Source organism: Eptatretus burgeri, chromosome 6 (genome assembly GCF_056783735.1).
Source record: "Eptatretus burgeri isolate ZD-2024b chromosome 6, Ebu_testis_v1, whole genome shotgun sequence".
Taxonomy (NCBI): Eukaryota; Metazoa; Chordata; class Myxini; order Myxiniformes; family Myxinidae; genus Eptatretus; species Eptatretus burgeri.
This window is the reverse complement of record NC_140966.1, coordinates 35,085,751-35,106,549: the sequence shown is the minus strand read 5'-3', so window position 1 is coordinate 35,106,549 and position 20,799 is coordinate 35,085,751. Positions and strand designations below refer to the sequence as shown.

General features: G+C 42.6%; 2 protein-coding genes across 3 annotated transcripts in view; one reads left to right on the top strand and one right to left on the bottom strand.

The window, feature by feature from the left end:
• Positions 1 to 14,630, top strand: part of LOC147024533 (uncharacterized) — a 43,392-nt gene extending 28,762 nt beyond the window's left edge. The window contains exons 2-4 of the mRNA XM_085886923.1: positions 12,159 to 12,226; positions 12,323 to 12,475; positions 12,602 to 14,630. Coding sequence (XP_085743049.1) covers positions 12,615 to 14,630 — 2,016 coding nt within the window. The 5' untranslated portion in view covers positions 12,159 to 12,226; positions 12,323 to 12,475; positions 12,602 to 12,614. The remainder of the gene's footprint in view (positions 1 to 12,158; positions 12,227 to 12,322; positions 12,476 to 12,601) is intronic.
• LOC147024532 (thromboxane-A synthase-like) overlaps positions 1 to 20,799 on the bottom strand; it is a 72,584-nt gene that overhangs the window by 3,323 nt on the left and 48,462 nt on the right. For both annotated transcript variants that reach the window (XM_085884543.1, XM_085884544.1), the window contains 4 exons: positions 10,908 to 11,035; positions 8,830 to 8,941; positions 5,615 to 5,802; positions 1,209 to 1,297 (listed from right to left, as the gene is read on the bottom strand). In XM_085884543.1, the coding sequence (XP_085740669.1) occupies positions 1,209 to 1,297; positions 5,615 to 5,802; positions 8,830 to 8,941; positions 10,908 to 11,035 (517 nt within the window). The remainder of the gene's footprint in view (positions 1 to 1,208; positions 1,298 to 5,614; positions 5,803 to 8,829; positions 8,942 to 10,907; positions 11,036 to 20,799) is intronic.

The window sequence follows — 20,799 nt, the reverse complement described above, 5'->3', positions numbered from 1 at the left end:
CCAACTTATTGAAGACATCGAGCCATAGAAGTAGGTGGTGAGGTCTTCAGCTGTTGTGAGCAGATATTTATCAGTGATAATCACCTTGTTCACGACACACAAGTACACACAAACTCAGAGTCTCTCAGACTTTTCTTTGCTATAACCAGCTTGGAGATCGAGGGTGATGCATTGATGGGCTCAATAATGCGAGCTTGTAGCAGGAGTTTCAGCTCTGTTGACACCTGGACGCACAAGGCAAGGGGAATGCGATGAAGTTGCTGAATGACCGATCCACAGTGGGGTTGACTTTGGGTTGGTGGACGATTGTGAAGAAGATGCCCAAATTGTCAAACAGTGCAACCCATCATTGCTGTCATGGGTGGGACACATGCAATATGTCTGTGCCACTGCATAACGTCAAGGAAAAACTTGAGGCTGGTAAACAAGTCCAAGCCCATACAGCACCATTTTTTGAAATGTAGAATGTGAATGTGGGAATAAACCAGGTACCATGACGTACCAGCAGTTGTAATGTACCCAGCACATCAATTTTGCCATGGCTGTAACCACTGAGGATTGTGGAGGAGCATTGGAGGCTCAAGTTTGAAAATAACTGTGTGTGTTTCAATGTTCAGGAAAGATACTTTGGCACGACTGTCCAGGAGCTGAGGAATGCACATGTCATTGAGAAATAAAACATGTTTTATAGCTTCATGGAGTCGACAGCACAGTTCGGATTGTGGCTGGTGCAAAATACATGTCTCTGGCTGAGTTGGTGCTTGTGCTGAGTTGGAATGACACCACCTGGCAAAATGGTTCAATTTGCCAAAATTACTGTACCGTTGTCTCTGGGCAGGGCAATGAGAGGTTCTGGACTCATGCCTGGTGGAACCACAGATCCCACAACATGATCTAGAATGTGCCAGGTGCTGTTGCACTTGTTGTATTGCAAGAGAGAGCCATAAGGTGGCAGTATAGAGCGCATACAGGGGGTTGATATGGTGATTGTGCCCATGGGGGATAAAAATACAGAGCCTGTGGAGGTTGTTATGAATTTTGCAGGCCTGGAGTATGAAGCAGTTGACTGATAACGCAGGGTGCAAATAAAGACTGCATACCAATCCAAGCATTTACCATCGGATCGCTTTTCCTGAAAGATTACCAGGCTATGTTATCACTAATTATGTGCATGCAATGAAGCTTTTAGTCGTGGGCAGGTCATGCACCGGACTGCTGGAGGGTAGAGGCGCAGAGTTTCTGATATGACCATGTCCAGATACTCCAACTTCTGAACATTGTTGTAATCTGGTGATTTCTGCAAAAACAACAAAATGAGTTAGTAGATATGTTGTAGATCCTTCCCGACGTCCCATTGGCTATTTTGAGGAAGGGTTTTCCACAGCCCCAATCGTCCCAAACACTGCATGGACTGTGATTCTGATCACAAGAATGTGCAAGCAGAATAAACCTTGTAATCACACTAGTTATATTTACTCCATGCAATGGTCAACCTTGTGCCATGGGCATAGACAGAATAAAGGACAGTATTGATTGTTACGAAAATATTAACTACTGTCCTTAAAATATGCATTTTTAACAGAAATCGCCCCAGACAAGGCCTAAAGCCACTGTTGGTAAAGGGCAAGCATCCTCTACAATCCCGGTAATAAATATAATCCAGTTCAGTAGTCAGGCAAATAGCAGTTCTGAACCTCAAAATACTTGCATTTCAATAACTCCCAAGTGCTTTCTTTTTAATTAACATTGCATAATGCACTCATTGTAAATCCTTTCACTTGAGTATAATAAGAAATCAGTCAAATTAGTAAGTTAATCTCTCAAACTGCACAATTTTATTTTTTTTAACACAGAACACGGACATGCGTATGGTTCGGACACCAAGGGGAATTGGCTAGGCAGAGCTCCACGATTTCTCCACTTTTGGCTTGAATGGTGGATTCTGCAGTTATTGACTTAAAGCTGTGAGGAGAGAGAGAGAGAGAGAGAGAGAGAGAGAGAGAGAGAGAGAGAGAGAGAGAGAGAGAGAGAGAGAGAGAGAGAGAGAGAGAGAGAGAGAGAGCAAGGGATGTGGTTGAGGAGTGGGAGTGTTGAGGCAATCATTAGCTCATAGTTATCCAGCATGAAGTATTGAAACACAAGGTGTCAGGCAATGCTCAAGAGGCAAGGCAAATGGCAGCACAAAGCTCAGAGTAATTCAGACTGACACAAAGCGTGTAGTAACGTATGCTGTATGCACGGGTCTCTGCAGTGCAAGGCTTCTGATAGTTTCAGCTCATGCAGAGTTTATCCAGAGCCAGTCACCCAAACGCACCCCTGACTTGGACAACTGGGTTTTCTTGGCCTCATTCTCTACTCAACTGTGAAGCTTTGCTTTGCTTCATTCTCCCAAGCTTCCATTTTCTCTGCACTCCCAGGTAAATCTTGTGATTAGCGGCCTGCGGTTCTGCACGATCTTATCTTTCCTGAGGTTCTTGACAGGGTTTACACTCCATGAGGATGTGGCTCTGCACCTTGTCCAATATTTTGAGAATATAAGGTGATATTCAAGTAATTGCTGATGTCAAACTACCTTACATGTGAGGGGTCAAGCTTTTCACTGATCCGGACTCTGAAATTTAAAAAATATGGGCCCCAACAGATTGTATATCAAGACTTATTAAATGACTTCCACTGTTCATGCTGCCAGAAATGGAACTTTTCTTTTCTGAATTGAATAATTATTGATGTGCATCTGGTTAGTTAATCACAAATTCTGTTGGTTGGAATGTCCTTTTCACTTACACATGAAACAACAGCACAAAAACAAAAATAACTTACTTTTTTCATAATTACATCACACTACTTCAGGCCATATTCTCCCCTTGGCTGGTAATACTACCCCCCTGCCAACTTAACCCCAATCCCCTTGACCTAACCAAAAATTTTGAGATTTTAAAGAAAAGAATACCAGCGAGTACTCTAAGTTTACTACTCAAAAAAGCATAGCAAGCAAGGGATTTCAAATGCAGGGACATAAAATGAGGGACTTTAAATGAAATTGAATAGTCACAACTTTTTTTTAGCCACAAAAATAGAGAAATAGAAATAAAAACACATGTAGTCACATTTCAAAATAACCCAGCAGTCAAATATGAGTACAGTCGTGTCAACTTTTTATCTGGCTTACAATAGAATGTTAACCACGAGCGATCAAAATATTCAAATGCAATTACACTCTTTCCATGGGTGGTGCACACATTCATGCTGTCATATACTCATCCTAATATGTTGGTCTTCATCTAACTCTGCTTCTCTTTACCCATCAAGTGATGATTATGTCTTGCTTTATTAGTCACTTGCAGAAGTATTTGCATCTTGTGCAGATGGATGGGCAAGAGGATTCCAACGGTATGCAATATGATGGGGTTACTACTGTGAAGGCCGAGTTTATCAATGGACAGACAGACAGAAAATACAGCTTCTTTCGACAGGATATATATATATATATATATATATATATATATATATATATATATATATATATATATATATATATATATTTTATTATTATTTTAGTTCCACTTATCATGGTGGCATGATTTCATGCTTTCAACTGGCTATGACGACGATGCATGGGGGTGCAGCTGTGCCACTGATGCAATGTCCCTGTTACCAGCATGCTGGTACTCTCCTCTCCTCTCAAAAGGATGACAGGCTGAGTCGACCCTACCTGGTGTTAATGCAGCAGCCTGACAGGGGCTTGAACTCAAGATCCTATGATCTTAAGCCAGCCACCTTAACTGTTAACCCAACACCAGGCCTGGATACCTACAATAAGATGATTTGTAATACTCTCTCTGCCACCAGGTGGTGATATACGATAAACATTTACATAGAGACAATTGTATTCTTCCCCCTACCCTGAATGCTCTACCTTGTAGGTTTTAAAATGTTTTCTTACATCTCCATTTATCAAGAGGATTCCAATGGTATGCAATATGATGGGGGTTACTACCGGCAGGGCTGATTCTCTTGATGGCCAGATAGACAGACAGGAAATACAACTATGTATATATATATACATATGCTTTGTTGTTTTATTACTTTAGCAATACAATAATCAGTTAACCTCATCATTGTAAATCGAATAAATATGCTAGGCTATGGGGACTGGATGAGGGAGACGAGGTTTTTTAAAGGAAGTGATCAAGAGGGGATATCATTGAAATTTAAAAAAACATAAGGGTTAAAGATAAAATATATGCAGGATAAGTTTTTATTTCCTTCCAGAAAGGAGTGATCAGACTGGGAGGCCGATCTTGAGAGTGAAAAACAGAAAGGTTAGAACGGAAGAAAGCCAGGAGTATCACATACAGAGAGTTGTTAATGTATGGAATGGTCTTCCTGGGAGGGTGGTAACAGCTGGGAAAATAAGTCGAGGGAAAATGGAATTGGACAGGTGTCGAAAAGTTTTGGGGTTAGAAGGGTAGAGGGATGAAAGCATAAATAGTAGGAAGACTGATTGGGGGAATGTGATCTACGAGTGTGTGTGCATATTATGCGATGTTAATGAGATACTGAGATTCTATCAGGTGTGGGACTTGTTAAGGCCGAGGTCACATTTGCCACGGCGGCCGTGGGGTCTCCAAAATCTACGGCCATTAGCAATTATGCAATTATACGGCGGCCGCAGTATTTCCACGGTCACACAATGAAGCAGTCACATATGTTTTTATTTTTCGGGTAGCTGCATGGCGTATTTATAAATTGTGGAGACCGAAAACGTGGGGTTGCCGTACGGTCTTTGATTTGATGTCGCACAGTGACCTTAGGGCATTCCTGCGGCAGCCATAGAATTTTCAAGGCAGACACAAGGTGCCCGCAAGGCGACCACAGGGGGACAGCAGGGGGGCCCTAAGGCGAACGTGCGGCCAGACGGATGGTAACTAATGGGTTAATTTTTTTTTTTTTTACCAGTTCTTTTGTTTCGGCTTGTCGAATTGCTATGGTGAACGTAGAAATTAAAAAAGTTATAACTCCTCGTTATAATTCCACGGCAACCTTACGGCCTGTAAAATATAGCCATACGGCGTAGGGCCACCCTGAGGCCACCTTAGAAACTCTGCGGCCGCCGCACGTTTCTGTCAATTCAGAGGACGTATGGCCGCCGTATCCTCGCCGTAGAGCAAATGTGACTTAGGCTTAAGTGTGAATGTGTTATTTTTGTTTATTCAACTCTCAGCAAACCCCTCCCCCACCAACCCACCTTCCCTAAATTACATTTGTTAAATATATTGGAAAAAAACCTTGTCCCCTTATGTCCTCTAAGGGTGGTCTCTTTTCTGTTGTTATGTTATAGGAAGGTAACCTGGTACCTCTCTGCCTATGGCATCCAAGGCCACCTCCTCTCGTGGCTTACTGGCTTCCTCCACTGTCAAAGTCAAGGCATGGCTTTCAAGAGGACCCTCTCATCTCTCCCTGTCAAGTCTTAGACAGTGAAGATGAAAGAAGAGCCCACTAATACACAGACACAAGTACATATAATAACAAGTATCACAAATGTTGCAAAATTGAAAATGGCTAAAATTAAAAGGATTCAAGGGTGTGCTGCTTTGGCCAGTGCGAAACAAACGTTGTTTTGGAAGAACTCGTCGATCTCACTTAGAAGACGCTCCTGACACTCAGAATGCATAGCCAAGAGGTATGCGGTGAAGGCCAGGGTATTGCTTGTTGTCTCGTAGCCACCCACAAGGAAAAATAAAGCTTGTCCCACCATTTCATCATCACTCAGAGTCTTTTTGTATTGTTGCCTTGTCTCTACTGTGCAAACACATGTTCACATGTCACTGTCAAGTTCACTGCAAGGATGAGGTGATCAACAAATATTCCTTTTTTTTTTATGTTTCTCTTGAAATTTCAATGCCAAAAGAAAAACACCACAACCTATTTAAAAGACACATTGTTCACCAAATTGCAGTCTTACAATTGCACTTAAAGAATGAATGGGAAAAACCTATAAATGGTAGCTGTACCAGAAAACAGGGCTAAGCTTATAAGAAATGAATAGAAGGAGCCACATTTTTTACATCATTCATTTTAACATTAATTAAATCAGCATTGACTTTAGAAAGTCTATATATAGAACTATGTTTAAACATGGAATTTTATCACAGTGTACACAGAAATATGGCTCAAGATACATTGTTCTACCAGATAAAATGAATACCCTTGATTGTGAGCCAACTTCATTTGAACAATCCATGATATGAACACAATCAAATGGACTCAACATATTGTGTTTCATACGGCGAAATGCATTGCTGGTAGAAAAGAAACACTCTTGCCACTATACGAGAAAGGCATTTTACAATTTGTAACACATTTACTGCAGGAGTATGATGTTGCATGTCATACATCCCGATCCAGAGCCACCTCTGCCGAGAAAATACAGAGTGGACTCCAGATTCTTCCTTGGGCACCACAAAGTCCTGTTATGAATGCCATTCAACACATCTGGGAAGATGGATCAGATCAGGAGCTGGGGAAAAGCCGATTTCTACCAAATAACATGCAAGAGTTACAAAAAAAAAATCAACTCCACATTTGGCAAAATCTGGACAAGGTCTTTTTATTAAAGTCCTCGTCGCCAGATTTATCGGACCGTCCGTCCCTCTGTCTGTCAGGCTCTTTTCACTGGGACGTCAGGGACATCTTTACAGCATTACGTCTAGCACTAGACTGGGCCTCTACATGTAATCCTGGTGTCCAGCACTCAACCTGTCCTGTCGCTTCGCTGACAGCAGTTGAACAACATAACCCATGTCTGACTGCCATACGTAGGTGACAGGCTGAATGGCAGAGGATGACAGAATTACTAAGATGGCAGAGTAAGATGGCCTTACGTCTGAGACATTGTTAGAGTCTCAGAAAAAAACTTAACCTAAACTTAAAAAACTTCAACTTAAAATCTTACAATCTGCATCTTACAACCTAAAAAACAAAAACAAATGGCATAGCATCTGATCCCTGGGAACATAAAAACAAATTCATAGCATTGTTTTTTGGTGAATAAGTGTGCATTTTACTAAAATGATTGATATCAGTAAACAAAATAATAATGCTCGAATACAAAAATTGCAAATATTGACCTTGACAAACTGTATTACTGTGCTGTAACATATATAAGTTACGTTGTTCAACTACCATCAGCGAAGCGATGGGTTCAATGCCAGCATCATTGATTTGATGTCTTGATGGGTTTAAGCACTGCATGATGCCAAAGGGCATGTTACCAGACACTAACATATGCCGTCTATTTGATTGTGTTTGCATCACAGTTTGTTAAAATAAAATTTGTTCACAATTCGAGGTGTTCATTTTATTCCGGCAGAGCACTGTATTATGCGCATCAAATTCTATAACTTACACAAGGAAAAGAAAAATATCAGGTAAACGGTTTTTTTCAACCTTTCAAAAAATAAATTAAATAGGACTGCTGGTCCTGTAGCTTGTCTCAGCACTGTCCTAATGTTGTATCCCAAATTTGGTTGCATTCTGACTGGTGGTTCTGGAGAAGAAGATTTTTGAAGGCATTTACATGATTTCCCCAAACATTTAAGAAGGCTGCCATTTTGACACACTTCTGGTCATGCGATCAGTATGACCTCTGCAATTTAACACCGGGACCTTGTCCTAATGTTGTAACTCAAATTTGGTAGCATTGTGACGAGTGTGTCTGAAGAATAAGAGTTTTGAAGGAATTTATGCAACTGCCATTTTGACCTATTTAAAGTCACGTGACTGAAACAGGCTTTGCAATCACCATTACCAATCAGGAGTGGAACGTTGGTGCCAAATTTCAGTCGGATCAGCCAGGCGGTTTGGCCGAAGAAGTCAAAAGAGGAGACGGACAGACAAACGGATGGTGCACAATGACAACACCTTATCAGGAATTTCATTTCCAGATAAGCTAAAACAATCTCCAGTAAAAGTAAAACTATTGGAACTACAAGGGCACTCAGTAAAACGCATACCTCCATTTGGCTGATTAGTTTATATTTTGTATCCTTATGATAGGCCAGATCTGGATTCAGACCAAAACCAAAATCAAATCGGTTTATTCTTGTCACCTAAACAACTCATCCACATAGTTTTGTCACAAGTTGTCCACAACGTTTTGACATATCATGCGAAATAATGTTTTTGGCCCCATCTCTCAATGGTGAAGAATCATTTAAAAATTCCAGTATTCACATTCGGACTTCGCCAAAATCTAATCATTTAGTCCTTGTCACACAGCCAACTTTTCCACCAAATTTTGGCCGAATCTGTCCAAAACTTTTTGAGATACCCTGTTCGCAGGCAAAGAGACAAACATACAGACAGCAAGGATGAAAGCATAACCTCCACCCACCTTTGATGGCAGAGTCTATTATTAGCTTATCTGGAATTTAAATTCCAAATGAGGTATTGACATCACGGACCATCAATCTGTCCGACTGTCTCCTATTTTGACTTCTCCGGCAAAACCGCTGGGCCGATCCAGCTGAAATTTGGCAGTAACGTTCCACTCCTGACTAGTAACAGGGATTGCAAAGCTCGTTCTGGTCACATGACTTTAAGTCAGTCAAAATGGCCGACTTCGTCAATTTTTTGTAAAATCGCATAAATTCCCAGGACCACCAGTCAGAATGCTACCAAATTCTGGCTACAACATTAGGCTCATATAAGCTACAGGTCCAGTGGTCCTATTTTTACATTATAATTGAAATTTGCACAAACATACATCTTAATAACCCCCCCTTCCCCCCCCCCATCGAGTCTTCTGCAGAAGCAGGAATAACTTACCAAGTGGAACAGAGTTTTCATTTGTTTCACCCTTACTCTGTGGAATCCCTGAAGTTACTTCTGCAGTTGATTCTCCTGCATCCAGCATGAGCTGCAAGAAATCTCTGCGTCTCTGCAAAAAGAAATGCAGCAGATAACTGTCCCCCAAATCTCCATTCTTATTCCCAAGCTGAACTCGGGCAAAGTCGATGGCACGCCATTGCAAACCCCCATGCTTCCCATGTAAAGCAAAGTTGTAAGATGGCAAAACGTTTCACCAGGAATGACCCAATATAAAATTTTGAGTTAATTTTATTTTCCGTTGTGATCCCTGTGGCCCTAAATTCCTACCTCCGGGGCTCAAATCCGGAGCTCAGATCCAAAAAATCGTGACATATTTAATGTTCTGCGGTTAGAGACATGTTCTCCTTCAGCGTCTTGTCACTCTTGCTGAGTATAGTCTTCCCCAAGAGTCAATGTGGTTTGAGAGCTGAATGTTCCACCTTCAATATCGTTTTTGTATTGAGACAGCTATAGGAGAAATGCAGGGAACAAATATCGCTTCATGTTGCCTTCATCGATCTGTAAAAGACATTTGATATGGTTGTCAGAAGTGGGTGTTTCCAGCTTCTTTCTAAGATTGGTTGTCCTCCCACTCTTCTTCAACTCATTTTAGGGTTCCATGATGATATAGAAGAATCAGTTAAGTTTGGTGGAGAACCTTCAACTAGCTTTCTCATAAGAAATGGTTGTGTGCTTGCTCCCACCAAGTTTGGCATCTTCTCTCTGCTCTTAGACCATACATACCTTTGACAACAACCCCTCTGGTGTAATGATTTAATCCCAAACCGATGGTGACCTTTTTTGAACTTTATATCTCACTTCAGAGCCAAAAACCAAGTTCAGACTGTCCATCTGTGAAATTTTGTTTTCTGATGATGCTGCCCTCATTAGCCATTGTGCTTCTGATCTCAAACAGCTCCACATCAATTCATTCGATGCCTGGAAGGAGTTTGCCGTGGTAATGAGCATCAATAAAAGTTATCATATCACAACATTCTGCCTTACAACCACAGACCAACAACAATCTGCTTGACAAAATGCATTAATTTCACCACCTGACCTCAAATCTGTCCCACAATCTGTCCCTCATCCCTGAAATTGACAGCAGGATTGCAAAGGCGGTCACCACCTTTGGATAACCAACTGATCATATGTATTGGAATAAACAACTGGCATTGTCAACAAAGATATCTGTGTACTTGGCATGTGTATACGAACTACCTTCCTCTCTTGCTGTGAATGCTGGAGAACATATGCAAAGCAAGAGGAGCATCCCAATGCCTTCCACCTCCACTGCCTCAGGAAAGTCCTAGACATTACCTGAAATGATAAAGTTGCAAACACCCAGAGCATGCAGCACCTTAAAATGTGCACTCGCTACACTGTTCTCCAGTATTACAGACTCCAATGGATGGGACACATCCTTTGGATGGAAGACTTCGGAATCTCAAAGTCCATTCTCTTTGGTCAGCTAAAAGATCGCTCTCACCCTGTTGGCAAATAAGACCTCAGATCGAAGGATAATGCCAAGACCAATCCTGCTCAATTTAACACCTTCAATCAACATTTGGTGTTCGGAATGCTTGGAAGTGCAGCCTCAAGGACGGTGCCGACTTGGTCGAAGAACAGCAACTGGAAGCCGACATCGATGAAGGAGGGAAAGGAGAAATACCGCATATAACCGCACGGATATGTCACGTCTGCTCTGGAATATTCAAAGCACATAAAGGCCTGATTAGTCACCTGAGGGCTAAAACAAGTGATGAGGATGAACCTCATCAACTACATAACCAAGGTAGAAGGCCATTATGTGGAGCGATGAGCAAAAAGAAAAGAGTTACAAACGTGTACTTCACAACAAGTTGCAGAATGCAATTTACATTATAACTAACATTTCACAATTATGTATTTTCACAATTTTTGAAAACAAGGAAAAAAGAATCTTTCACATTTATTAGTTTTTCCAGATATCGGGTTCTTTGTTAAAATAGAGCTGAATTTGAACGGTTTGCTGTGTTTTCATCACATAAACTCACCTCGTTTTGGGATTGGGACTTCCTCTGCTTAATTAGCTGCTTAATGCTGTGTGTGAAGAAGACATCCACTTGTTGGCGGTGTTTTTCCGGTATCAATCTTGCCAGAGGGAGAAGTACTGGAAAAGCGACTGTGGTTTTGAGAGGGAGGGAGAGGGGCAGAGAGACAGAGAGACAGAGAGACAGACAACAGGCAAACGGAAAGCGAGAGAGAGCAAGAGAGAGCGAGAGAGAGCGAGAGAGAGCGAGAGAGAGCGAGAGAGAGCGAGAGAGAGAGCGAGAGAGAGCGAGAGAGAGCGAGAGAGAGCGAGAGAGAGCGAGAGAGAGAGAGAGAGAGAGAGAGAGAGAGAGAGAGAGGGACAGAGAGAGAGAGAGAGAGAGAGAGCGAGAGAGAGAGAGAGAGAGGGAGAGAGAGAGAGAGAGAGAGAGAGAGAGAGAGAGAAAGAGAGAGAGAGAGAGAGAGAGAGAGAGAGAGAGAGCGAGAGAGAGAGAGAGAGAGAGAGAGAGAGAGCGAGAGAGAGAGAGAGAGCGAGAGCGAGAGAGCGAGAGAGAGAGAGAGAGAGAGAGAGAGAGAGAGAGAGAGAGAGAGAGAGAGAGAGAGAGAGAGAGAGAGAGAGAGAGAGAGAGAGAGAGAGATTTTGTTCCTCTTTATTTCCAGGAATCATGTGCACAAGGAAATCAAAAACCAAAGGCAAGTGTTGTGGAAAGTTTAAATGAGGAAAGCGGTAGCACATAAAAAGAAGGTAAATATTCATAAATTAACGATAAGGACGTCATCAACAAGTTTACATAATGATTCCTTCACACACGACTTCTGTAAAAACAATGTAAAATGACTGAGTTGAAATTCAAAGTGTAAACGTGACATGACAAAGGCCTTTAAAAGGTAAACAACAGCAACAACAGAATTGTCACCATTTTGTATTTTATACTTCCTTGACAGGTATATAGCGAGTTTTGCCTTGGAAGACAAATAAATTGGCGAAAAGACACTCACTTCTGCATCGGTAAGAAATACTAAAACCAAAGATAAAAACACAATATGTGAAAACAAGGCCTAGCCCTCATAGTCCATGAGCCAGACCAAAATTTGGTACCAAATTGCGGGATAAAACGAGACACCATTTTTTGAGTAGGTTATAACCGCCAGTTTAAGAATCCACTTGCTTGCCATTTCAAAAGCGGAGCTTTCTTGGGGAAATCCGCTTGGGGGTGCTTTGAGGGGACAAAATACTGATTTTCTTTTTTTTGCAGATTTTGCAACTGGATGCAATGGACAATCATCCTAAATCAAGTTGGAGGCTATATATGTAATGTAAAAGGTAAAATTTTGACAAAATGTTTCAATATTTTAGCTTAAATGAATAGAAATTACAAATTTCAAATGCGATTTTCTCAAAAAATTCTATTTTTTCCAGCATAATCAAAACCTGACGGATGTTGACCCATGCTATGAATACTGGTCGGCTGTGAGAGTCGTGAGACATTGTATAGGTGTCGTTGCTGATCATCAAAATCAGTTGGAAATCCAAAATGGCATTCAAGATGGCCACCAGAACTACATCATTGAGGTATGGATAATCTTCTTTTGTGTTTCGTCTCCAATGAATTTGGGTTCGAAGAAGAGTATGGAATTTTTTTGAATTATGTATCCATTTTACTTTTTTCTCAAGACTAAATTTGGCATTGTTTTTCAGGTGAACGCAGAGTATGAACAGCATAAAAATGGACCCGACAAGCTCCCAACCTGCAAAGAGGCACAAGCCTGATTGTGGTGTTTGCATTCTTTGTAAAAAGGAAGTTGCAGTTGAAAAATTAACGCTTGAGGAGACCATAAATAAGGACACTCAGATGGCAGGGGCAACCAAGGGATTCAGTTTGAATACATCTGCAGTGGCAAGATATTACCTTAGCGCAGAGTTCCGTAGCGTGGTGTTAAGGCAAATCCGACAGTTGACAGACGGGGATGAAGGAGAAAGAAAAGTGAGCCACCCAGACCTTGGAAATCGTAGAATGCAAAAGGATGAGAGAGATGTCCAGGCAGTTTCACAATTGCTGCAAACAAGCTGGGTTCACCCGTTTGTCAGAGAAGATACGCAAATCTCCAGCCTTTCGACTGGAATCATAGTTCCAGATGGTGTTAAAAAGGATTTGATAAGAGTAGAGCAGGTCGGTCGAAGTGCTGCAAAGCAATTTGTGGATGAAAGACTTAGTAAAGGAGAAAAGTTCCACGACCCTTTAACAAAGCTGAAGCTCAAAACGTTTGCCTCGATGCAAGTGATGAAGAAAACAGCTGCTGGCAATCGAGAAATCATGCTGAAGGCCGACAACCGCTTGTTCGGAAGGATGCTCCTCATTGGTTGCAGTAGGCAACTGGACATGCAGGAAGTGTTGAGGCACCCTTTGGGAACAATACCCTGGGCACTGGCCAACCACGATGAATCTCTGAAAAAGACCGCCAAGGCAGCACTTGCTAACCATCTTGAAAGTGGTGTGCTTCCAGAGGAAACTACACCTCGACCTTCCGCAGCAATCATCGACGGTATGGGACTTGTTCAGAAACTTGATGGAAATAAATTAACATCTGTGGAAATATCCGAGAGGCTGCTAAAGATGGCTCTCGCAAGTCACCCAGACAGTAAAAGAGTAGATGTGGTGTTTGACATATACTTAGACTCATCAATCAAGGATGCGGAAAGGGTCAATCGTGGTGCTAACCGGGGCATCTTATTTTTACAGATAGTGCCCACTCACACGGTCAGAAACTGGAGAGGAATACTCTCTAGCCCAGCAAGCAAGCGTCAACTTATGCGATTCGTTGCCAATGACTGGCAGCAGAGACAATCATTGATCGGTGAGAAAGAACTCTACGTAACAGCCGATTCGAAATGCCTCCGAATTACGCAGGATACTGTGATGGAAGTGCGTGAACTTGATTCGTCGCATGAGGAAGCGGACACTAGGGTTTTGCTACATGCGTCACACGCTGCTCGATCGGGTTTCAAATCAGTCGTCATTGTTGCCGAAGACACTGATATTCTTGTGCTTCTCTTGGCATTCAATGCTCATATCAGCACCCACTTATGTATGCGACTTTCGTACAAGGGAAGGATTCGACTCTTTAGCATTGACACGATTGAAGCGAGAATAGGACTTGATGGCAATTCGTTGCTGGGTCTACACGCATTCACAGGGTGCGATTCGGTCAGTGCATTCTCAGGTATGGGCAAGATCAAGGGACTGAAGTTGATGCGAAGAAATAAGGAGTTCTTGGATGCATTGTCTAAGCTGGGGAGTGAATGGACATTAAATAGGGATGTTGTTGATACTCTGCAGACATTTACATGCCAGCTGTATGCGTCCCGAACCCATGATACAGAAGTGAACGCTCTACGCTTCAATCTATGGCGCGCAAAAAAGGGTGTTGTAGAATCCGGGCAACTACCACCATGTGCAGACACCCTTAACCAACACATGCTAAGAGCAAATTACCAGGCCACTGTATGGAGACGATCCCTTGATCCAAAGCCTTATGTGCCTGCTCCAGAAAACCATGGCTGGCGCACAACTGACGATGGTCGACTTGAAATATGTTGGATGACAGGACTGCCAACACCCCAGGTAGTTTTGGACTTCATGTTCTGTGAGTGCCGCAAAGCGTGCGAACCTGGTGATTGCGTTTGCTTAGACAATAATCTTCCATGTACGGACGAATGCCGATTATAGGATTGCAGCAACATGAAGGACAGTGACTTAGTTCTGGACGTTTCTGATGATGAGTCTTCCGATAACGATGAAAGTGATGATGAAGATTAAGGACTTCAGTGATTTATACAGTGATGGCAAGGATGCCTGTGATGCACAGTTAGTTACAAGTACAAATTTAATGTTGCTATGACGTCAAACTTCTACGGTGTAAAAGTCTGTGTAAACTTCTTCTAAAACATCCTACCCCCCCCCCCCCCGGACAGTTAATTTTTGACGCTATCACATGCCTCAAATTTTAACTAACAGGTGTAGTATTAGACCAAACAAAACCTCGCAGTATATTCTGCACAGAAATATTTTAGGAAATGGTCTATGAAGTTACTGGCTTCAAGAAAACAAAAACTGGAGAAAATTGCGTTTAAAATTTGAAATTTCTACTCATTTCAGCTAAAAAAATTCAAATAAATTTCCCTTTCTTTACCATTTTCAGTACAGTTTCAGCTTGACACTGAAGTTAGAACAATTTTACATGGCATCTAGTTAACAAATATGCAAAAAAAAAAAAAAAAAAAAATCGGTATTTTACCCCCCTTGAAGCACCCCCTAGCGGATTTCTCCAAGAAAGCTATGCGTTTGAGCTGGCAAGCAAATAAATTCTCAAACTATAGGTCATGACCTATCCAAAAGCAGTGTCTCGTTTTATCCTACAATTTGGTACCAATTCATGAAAATACTGGGCTCAGCTCATGGACTATCAGAGCACATGTGATAAAACTATAAAAAGGGGGGGGGGGCAACCTTGGGCACTCAATAAAAATGTGAAAAATGTTTTCGATAGCACCACAGAAAGGGCACAATTCCGTGTTACTAGAACATTTATGACGAGACAAAACATTAGAGGGAAAAATGTGGTGTGCCAGCCACCACTGCAAGTCTCCAGAGCACTTGACAATGGGTGCTTTATACATAACAAGCCATTGGATCCTAGTGGAAGGAGTAACCCGGAGCATCCTCTTCCAGTGTACTTGTGGTTCTGCAGGTCGATCAGCAACAAGGGTTATAACACACAAAAAAAAATAAACAGTGGAGTTTTTCCATTGAGTTAAAAGGGATAAAAACTTGAAAGTGAAGTAAAAACAGTGGAAAGAGGTGTTTGGGCGAAGGTGTGGATTCCAATTGTGGAGTCCATTTTAACCCGGTCCGCTTGAAAAAGCGGAGAACAACAGAGAAAAAAAAATCCTCCCGATGACCCGAATGGACCTAATTCCAGTGGCCACAGAGACTTCAGCAGCTGGTTTCCACTTACAAGGAAAATGAATTCTAAAAGGTTTAACTTTGGTGTATCAAGCATGAATAAAAATTTGCATAAAATTTCGGCACCACAGGCTCCTTCAAAAATAGGGTTTAAAAGAATTGGCTCCTTTGAAACATTTTAAGAGAGTAGCTACTGTCATCACGGCAGACAGTGACTGCCTACCATGCCTGGAGTTAACTTTTATAGAACAGGGGCACTGATGTGATGTCAACTTTCTTGGTGTCAATGAGAAACAGTTCTTGATCGTCGTCGAGTTTCCCTGCCTGCCAAAGCAGGCAGTGAGAGAAGGCTTTCCACGAAACTTTTGTGCATGGCAGCTTTTGTAATAAAAGGAGACGAAAAGCCATCACCTTGCTGGTAATGGCGATCGGTCCCTGTCCTCCTTTGGCAATAGGCAGGCTTAGCACACCACGCCGAAGCCAGTACTTTCCCCACCAAAAAAAGTCAATAAAAATGGTTTGTAGGTTTTTAAGAATAAAATCTGGGGGCTGTCGTAAAAAATATGCCAAAACATTGAAGCCGCGAGGTTATTAATAACAAGGGTACGCCTTCCATATGAGACTTGACTAAGTACTCCCTTCTATTTTAGTAACCGTCTCTCAGTTTTATTTATTAAGAATTCCCAGTTTTTCAAAACGAAATGTTGAGCACCGAAAAAAAAACACTGAGATAAAAGATTCCATCCCATGCCCATTCAAGTTGCTTGGACAGGGTCGGAGGAGTGGCGCCATTTTGTGGACCGAGATAGAGAGCCTTGCTCTTTTTCCAGTTCGCTTTTGCAGAGCTTGCTATACTGAATTCACGGAAACAGTGGACCAAGACAGAGACGTCCTCATCTGAGTGGATAATCGCGCAAAGATTGTCTGCATGGGCAATCACCTTGACTGGATTTGCCATTGGTTGGGGATGAAAACCGGGAAGATGTGCCCACAACTGAATGAGCAAAGGCTCGATTGCCAGGGGATAGAGGACGCCGGATAAAGGGCAGCCTTGATGAATGCCTCTACTAGCTGGGAAAGGATGACATAAAATATTGTTAACTTTGAGCAGAGTAAAAAGATTATTATACAGGAACCTTCTCTATCGAGTGCAGCCTGTAGCTGCTGGTTGCATCATTTGTTGGGACGCGGCTATGCTGCTGATGCAGTGTCCCCCTTACTAGTACACTGGTGCTCATTTTGCTGACCTCGGAAGGATGACAGGCTGAGTCAACGTCCTGGTGTATTTTAATTCAGTGGTCAACGGGGCTTGGACTCAGGACCCTAGGATCTCAAGCTGCCACCCTAACCACTAAGCCAACACCAGGCTTTCCATACAGGAACTGTATGTAAGAGATAAAAATTTCCGCAAAATCAAACCCCCATGAAACAGAAAAAATAGAGGTGATCAACGGTATCAAAAGCTTTTTCCTGGTCTAGAAAAACCAAACCAACATGTTTTTGCTCAAGACTGCAGATATCAATCATATCACGCACAATAAAAAAAATACTGTCATGTCTTGTTCTTTTTGGAACACAGTAAGATTGATCAGGGTGGATGATTTCCCCAATCACGGGTCTGAGCCGGTTGGCAAGAACCTTTGAGAAAATCTTTTTGTCTGTGCAAAGCAATGAGATGGGACGCCAGTTGTACAGTTGCTGAAGGTCATGTTTTTTTTCAGACAAGGGCAAGTACAGCCCTATGGCAACTTAATGGCAATGAGCCCGATCATAGACCATCGATCAGAACTTCGAGTAGCTCTGGTCCCAGGAGGTCCCAAAAGGTTTTGTAGAGTTCTACAGGCATTCCATCAAGATCGGAGGCCTTGCCTGTTGGTAGAGTTTGGAGGGCACCCTGACGTTCCACCAAAGTTACTTCTTTATCTAGTTGTAGACATGTAGGTTCTGACAAGCTAGGTAGGGAAGAAGTCAGAGATTTCACAATCTAGTTATCAATACTCTTGTCTTGGTAAAGTTCAGAGAAGTAATTCGTAAGTGAAGCTCTGATGCTTTTTCGATTGTGTGTTACCCTTCCTTCTTTGGTCTTTAGTGAGGCTATCTGCTGACTTATTTTTGTTCGAACTTCCAGTCCAAAAAAGAACTTGGAGGAGGTATCCAGGTGACACAGATTCTCCATTCGGAGATGAATCAGAGTTCCTCTGGCTTGCTTTGCACAGAGTCCAGCAAGAAGGGATTTTTTCATTGTCAGCAAAAAGTTGGTACTTTCGGCATTAGAAGCTGAGAGGTTAGATTGTAAAGATAGTATTTCCCTGGCAACTAAGGATTGAAGGGCAGAGTCATGTTGAGTATGGCAAGCTCCGTATTGCTGGCAGAAGGATCGTATCTGTGCTTTGGCGTTGTCCCACCATTGCACAAGATGGGGGAAAGGAGGGTTTACGTTGGAGTAGAGTCTTCCAGAAGACACGAAAGGCATCAATAAACAGTTGATCCTCCAGGAGGCTTACGTTAAAGGTCCAGAAGGTGGCACCTCAGATACGAATTGGTGGGTGAATACGGAGTGTGACCATATGAAAGTTGGAGAAACCACTCGGGACAATACCAGTATGGGTCACAATATTTAAGAAATCACGATTAATATAAAACCGGTCTAACCTTAGGAGGGACAGACAGCCATCAAAACACCAACATCATCTATATTGTCATGTAGATGGATTATGAGTTCTTAAAATATCAATAAGGGAGAAAGTTGTCAAAGTCCTAGTCAGAGGCATAATACTTGCTGAATGAGGCTCGTTCCCATTGCGATCAATGGTAGAATCCATTGTACAATTAAAATCCCCTCCAAAGCAAACAAATCCATTACGTATATCAAAGCGTGCGAGATATGTTTCTAACTGTGTGAAAAAAAAATGAGTTCCATCTGTGCCGTCACTGGGTGCATCGGCGTTCAGTACCATGTGTTTAAAACCATTAAGAGTAAAAGTGAGTCTAATGAAATACCCTTTAATTATTTAATTAAAAACAACAATGAGGTTACAGAGAGAGGGATGTAATTAGATGGCTACCCCAGCCTAAGGACACTCTAGGCTGCTGAATAACCACCTTCCTTTCATCACTCTTTTCCCATTCACTCATAAAGGAGGAACTACATCTGGTTTCTTGGAAGAGTAAAATATCAATGCGGTTCTTCAAAACAAACTCCTCCATTAAATGGAATACGAACGTTCTCCATTAATGTTTAAAGTGGCTCCAGAAAAAGCCATAGTGTGGACTTTTTGGGAAAGGTATCGGGCAATTGGTCAGGCTATGGCTGCAGCTGCTTCCCTGCTTTCAAAACCCAATTCTTGAGATGAAACATTTGTGGTTCAGTCATACCAAACTGCTCAGACTGAAGGAGCAGTCGCTTTGCAGAGGTGATAAAACTATGCAGGTGAGGAAAGGAATCTTGAATTTTACCATGTCTCTTGCAGAAGGTATGCTGTAGAAACTTTAGGATCTCCTGGGGTGGGGGAGGGGGGGAGGGGGCACAGTCAGATCACCTTCCAGTTCCTGAGATAAGCCTGGATCATTCCAGACTTCAGTGCTATCACCAGAAGCAAGCGGCGAGGCCCCATCAGAATCATAGTCCGATTGGTGATCTATATTAAAACCATGCTCCACAGGTGGAGCAGGCATTTCCATTTCTGCTGGGAGGAGAAAAGCTAATACCGAAGCAGAACACACACGCTCCGCATCAATAATGTCTGGGGTTGTCTGTGGCGCAGATGTCTCAGACACTTCCCCTTTAGCAGGGAGAGAGGCCAACGTAGGTTCACTTTCAATATCCATGACATCAGCAACCACCGAGGTGGTCACAACTACTTCTTGGGGCATGACACCACTCCGTTGTTCATGCTCGTGTTCATCTTCCTCATGAACAGGAGCGTTATCATCACCCACTGGAGCTAGAATGACAAATCTGTTTTGCACTTCCACGGCAGCGAACGAGCTAGCTACCTCTAAATGGGAGCCATTTAATTTGCTCGACGGCGCTATCTTTTTTGAAAGGGTCACCATTACTTCATGGCCATTGACATTGGGGCACTTATTCGTTCTACATTGAACGGTGACAAAATCTTCATCATCCACTTGAGGCCCCTTTCCTTATGCACTCCCCCTCCCCTCCCCCCCCCCCCCGTCAACACTAACTCCGTCCAGTGGACAAACAATGACTCCGTTCTTTGGAGTAAGTGCTGCAGACACACAGTGAGTGCCTCAAAAACAAAAACTTAGTATTTTAGCCAAGAAAAGGGCTTCATGTAGAAACACAGCAAATGGAAAAGCAGCCCAAAACCAGAAGGTCCAGAACAGGCCTCAAACCTCCGACTGTGTGTGCTCTCTTTCTCTCTCTTTCCTCAACAAAGAAAGGAAACACGGGGAAAGCTTCACAAACACGTACAAGGATACAAAGGGAGTGAAAAGGCAATAGGAAAACCACCAACACAACAGTAGTCACAGTTACACACACACACACACACACACACACACACACACCTGCTGTGATGCCACACCCCATGCACAGCTCACCAACAACCAGCAGGGAGGGGGGGGAAGAGAGAGAGAGAGAGAGAGAGAGAGAGAGAGAGAGAGAGAGAGAGAGAGAGAGAGAGAGAGAGAGAGAGAGAGAGAGAGAGAGAGAGAGAGAGAGAGAGAGAGAGAGAGAGAGAGAGAGAGAGAGAGAGAGAGAGAGAGAGAGAGAGAGAGAGAGAGAGAGAGAGAGAGAGAGAGAGAGAGAGAGAGAGAGAGAGAGAGAGAGAGAGAGAGAGAGAGAGAGAGAGAGAGAGAGAGAGAGAGAGAGAGAGAGAGAGAGAGAGAGAGAGAGAGAGAGAGAGAGAGAGAGAGAGAGAGAGAGAGAGAGAGAGAGAGAGAGAGAGAGAGAGAGAGAGAGAGAGAG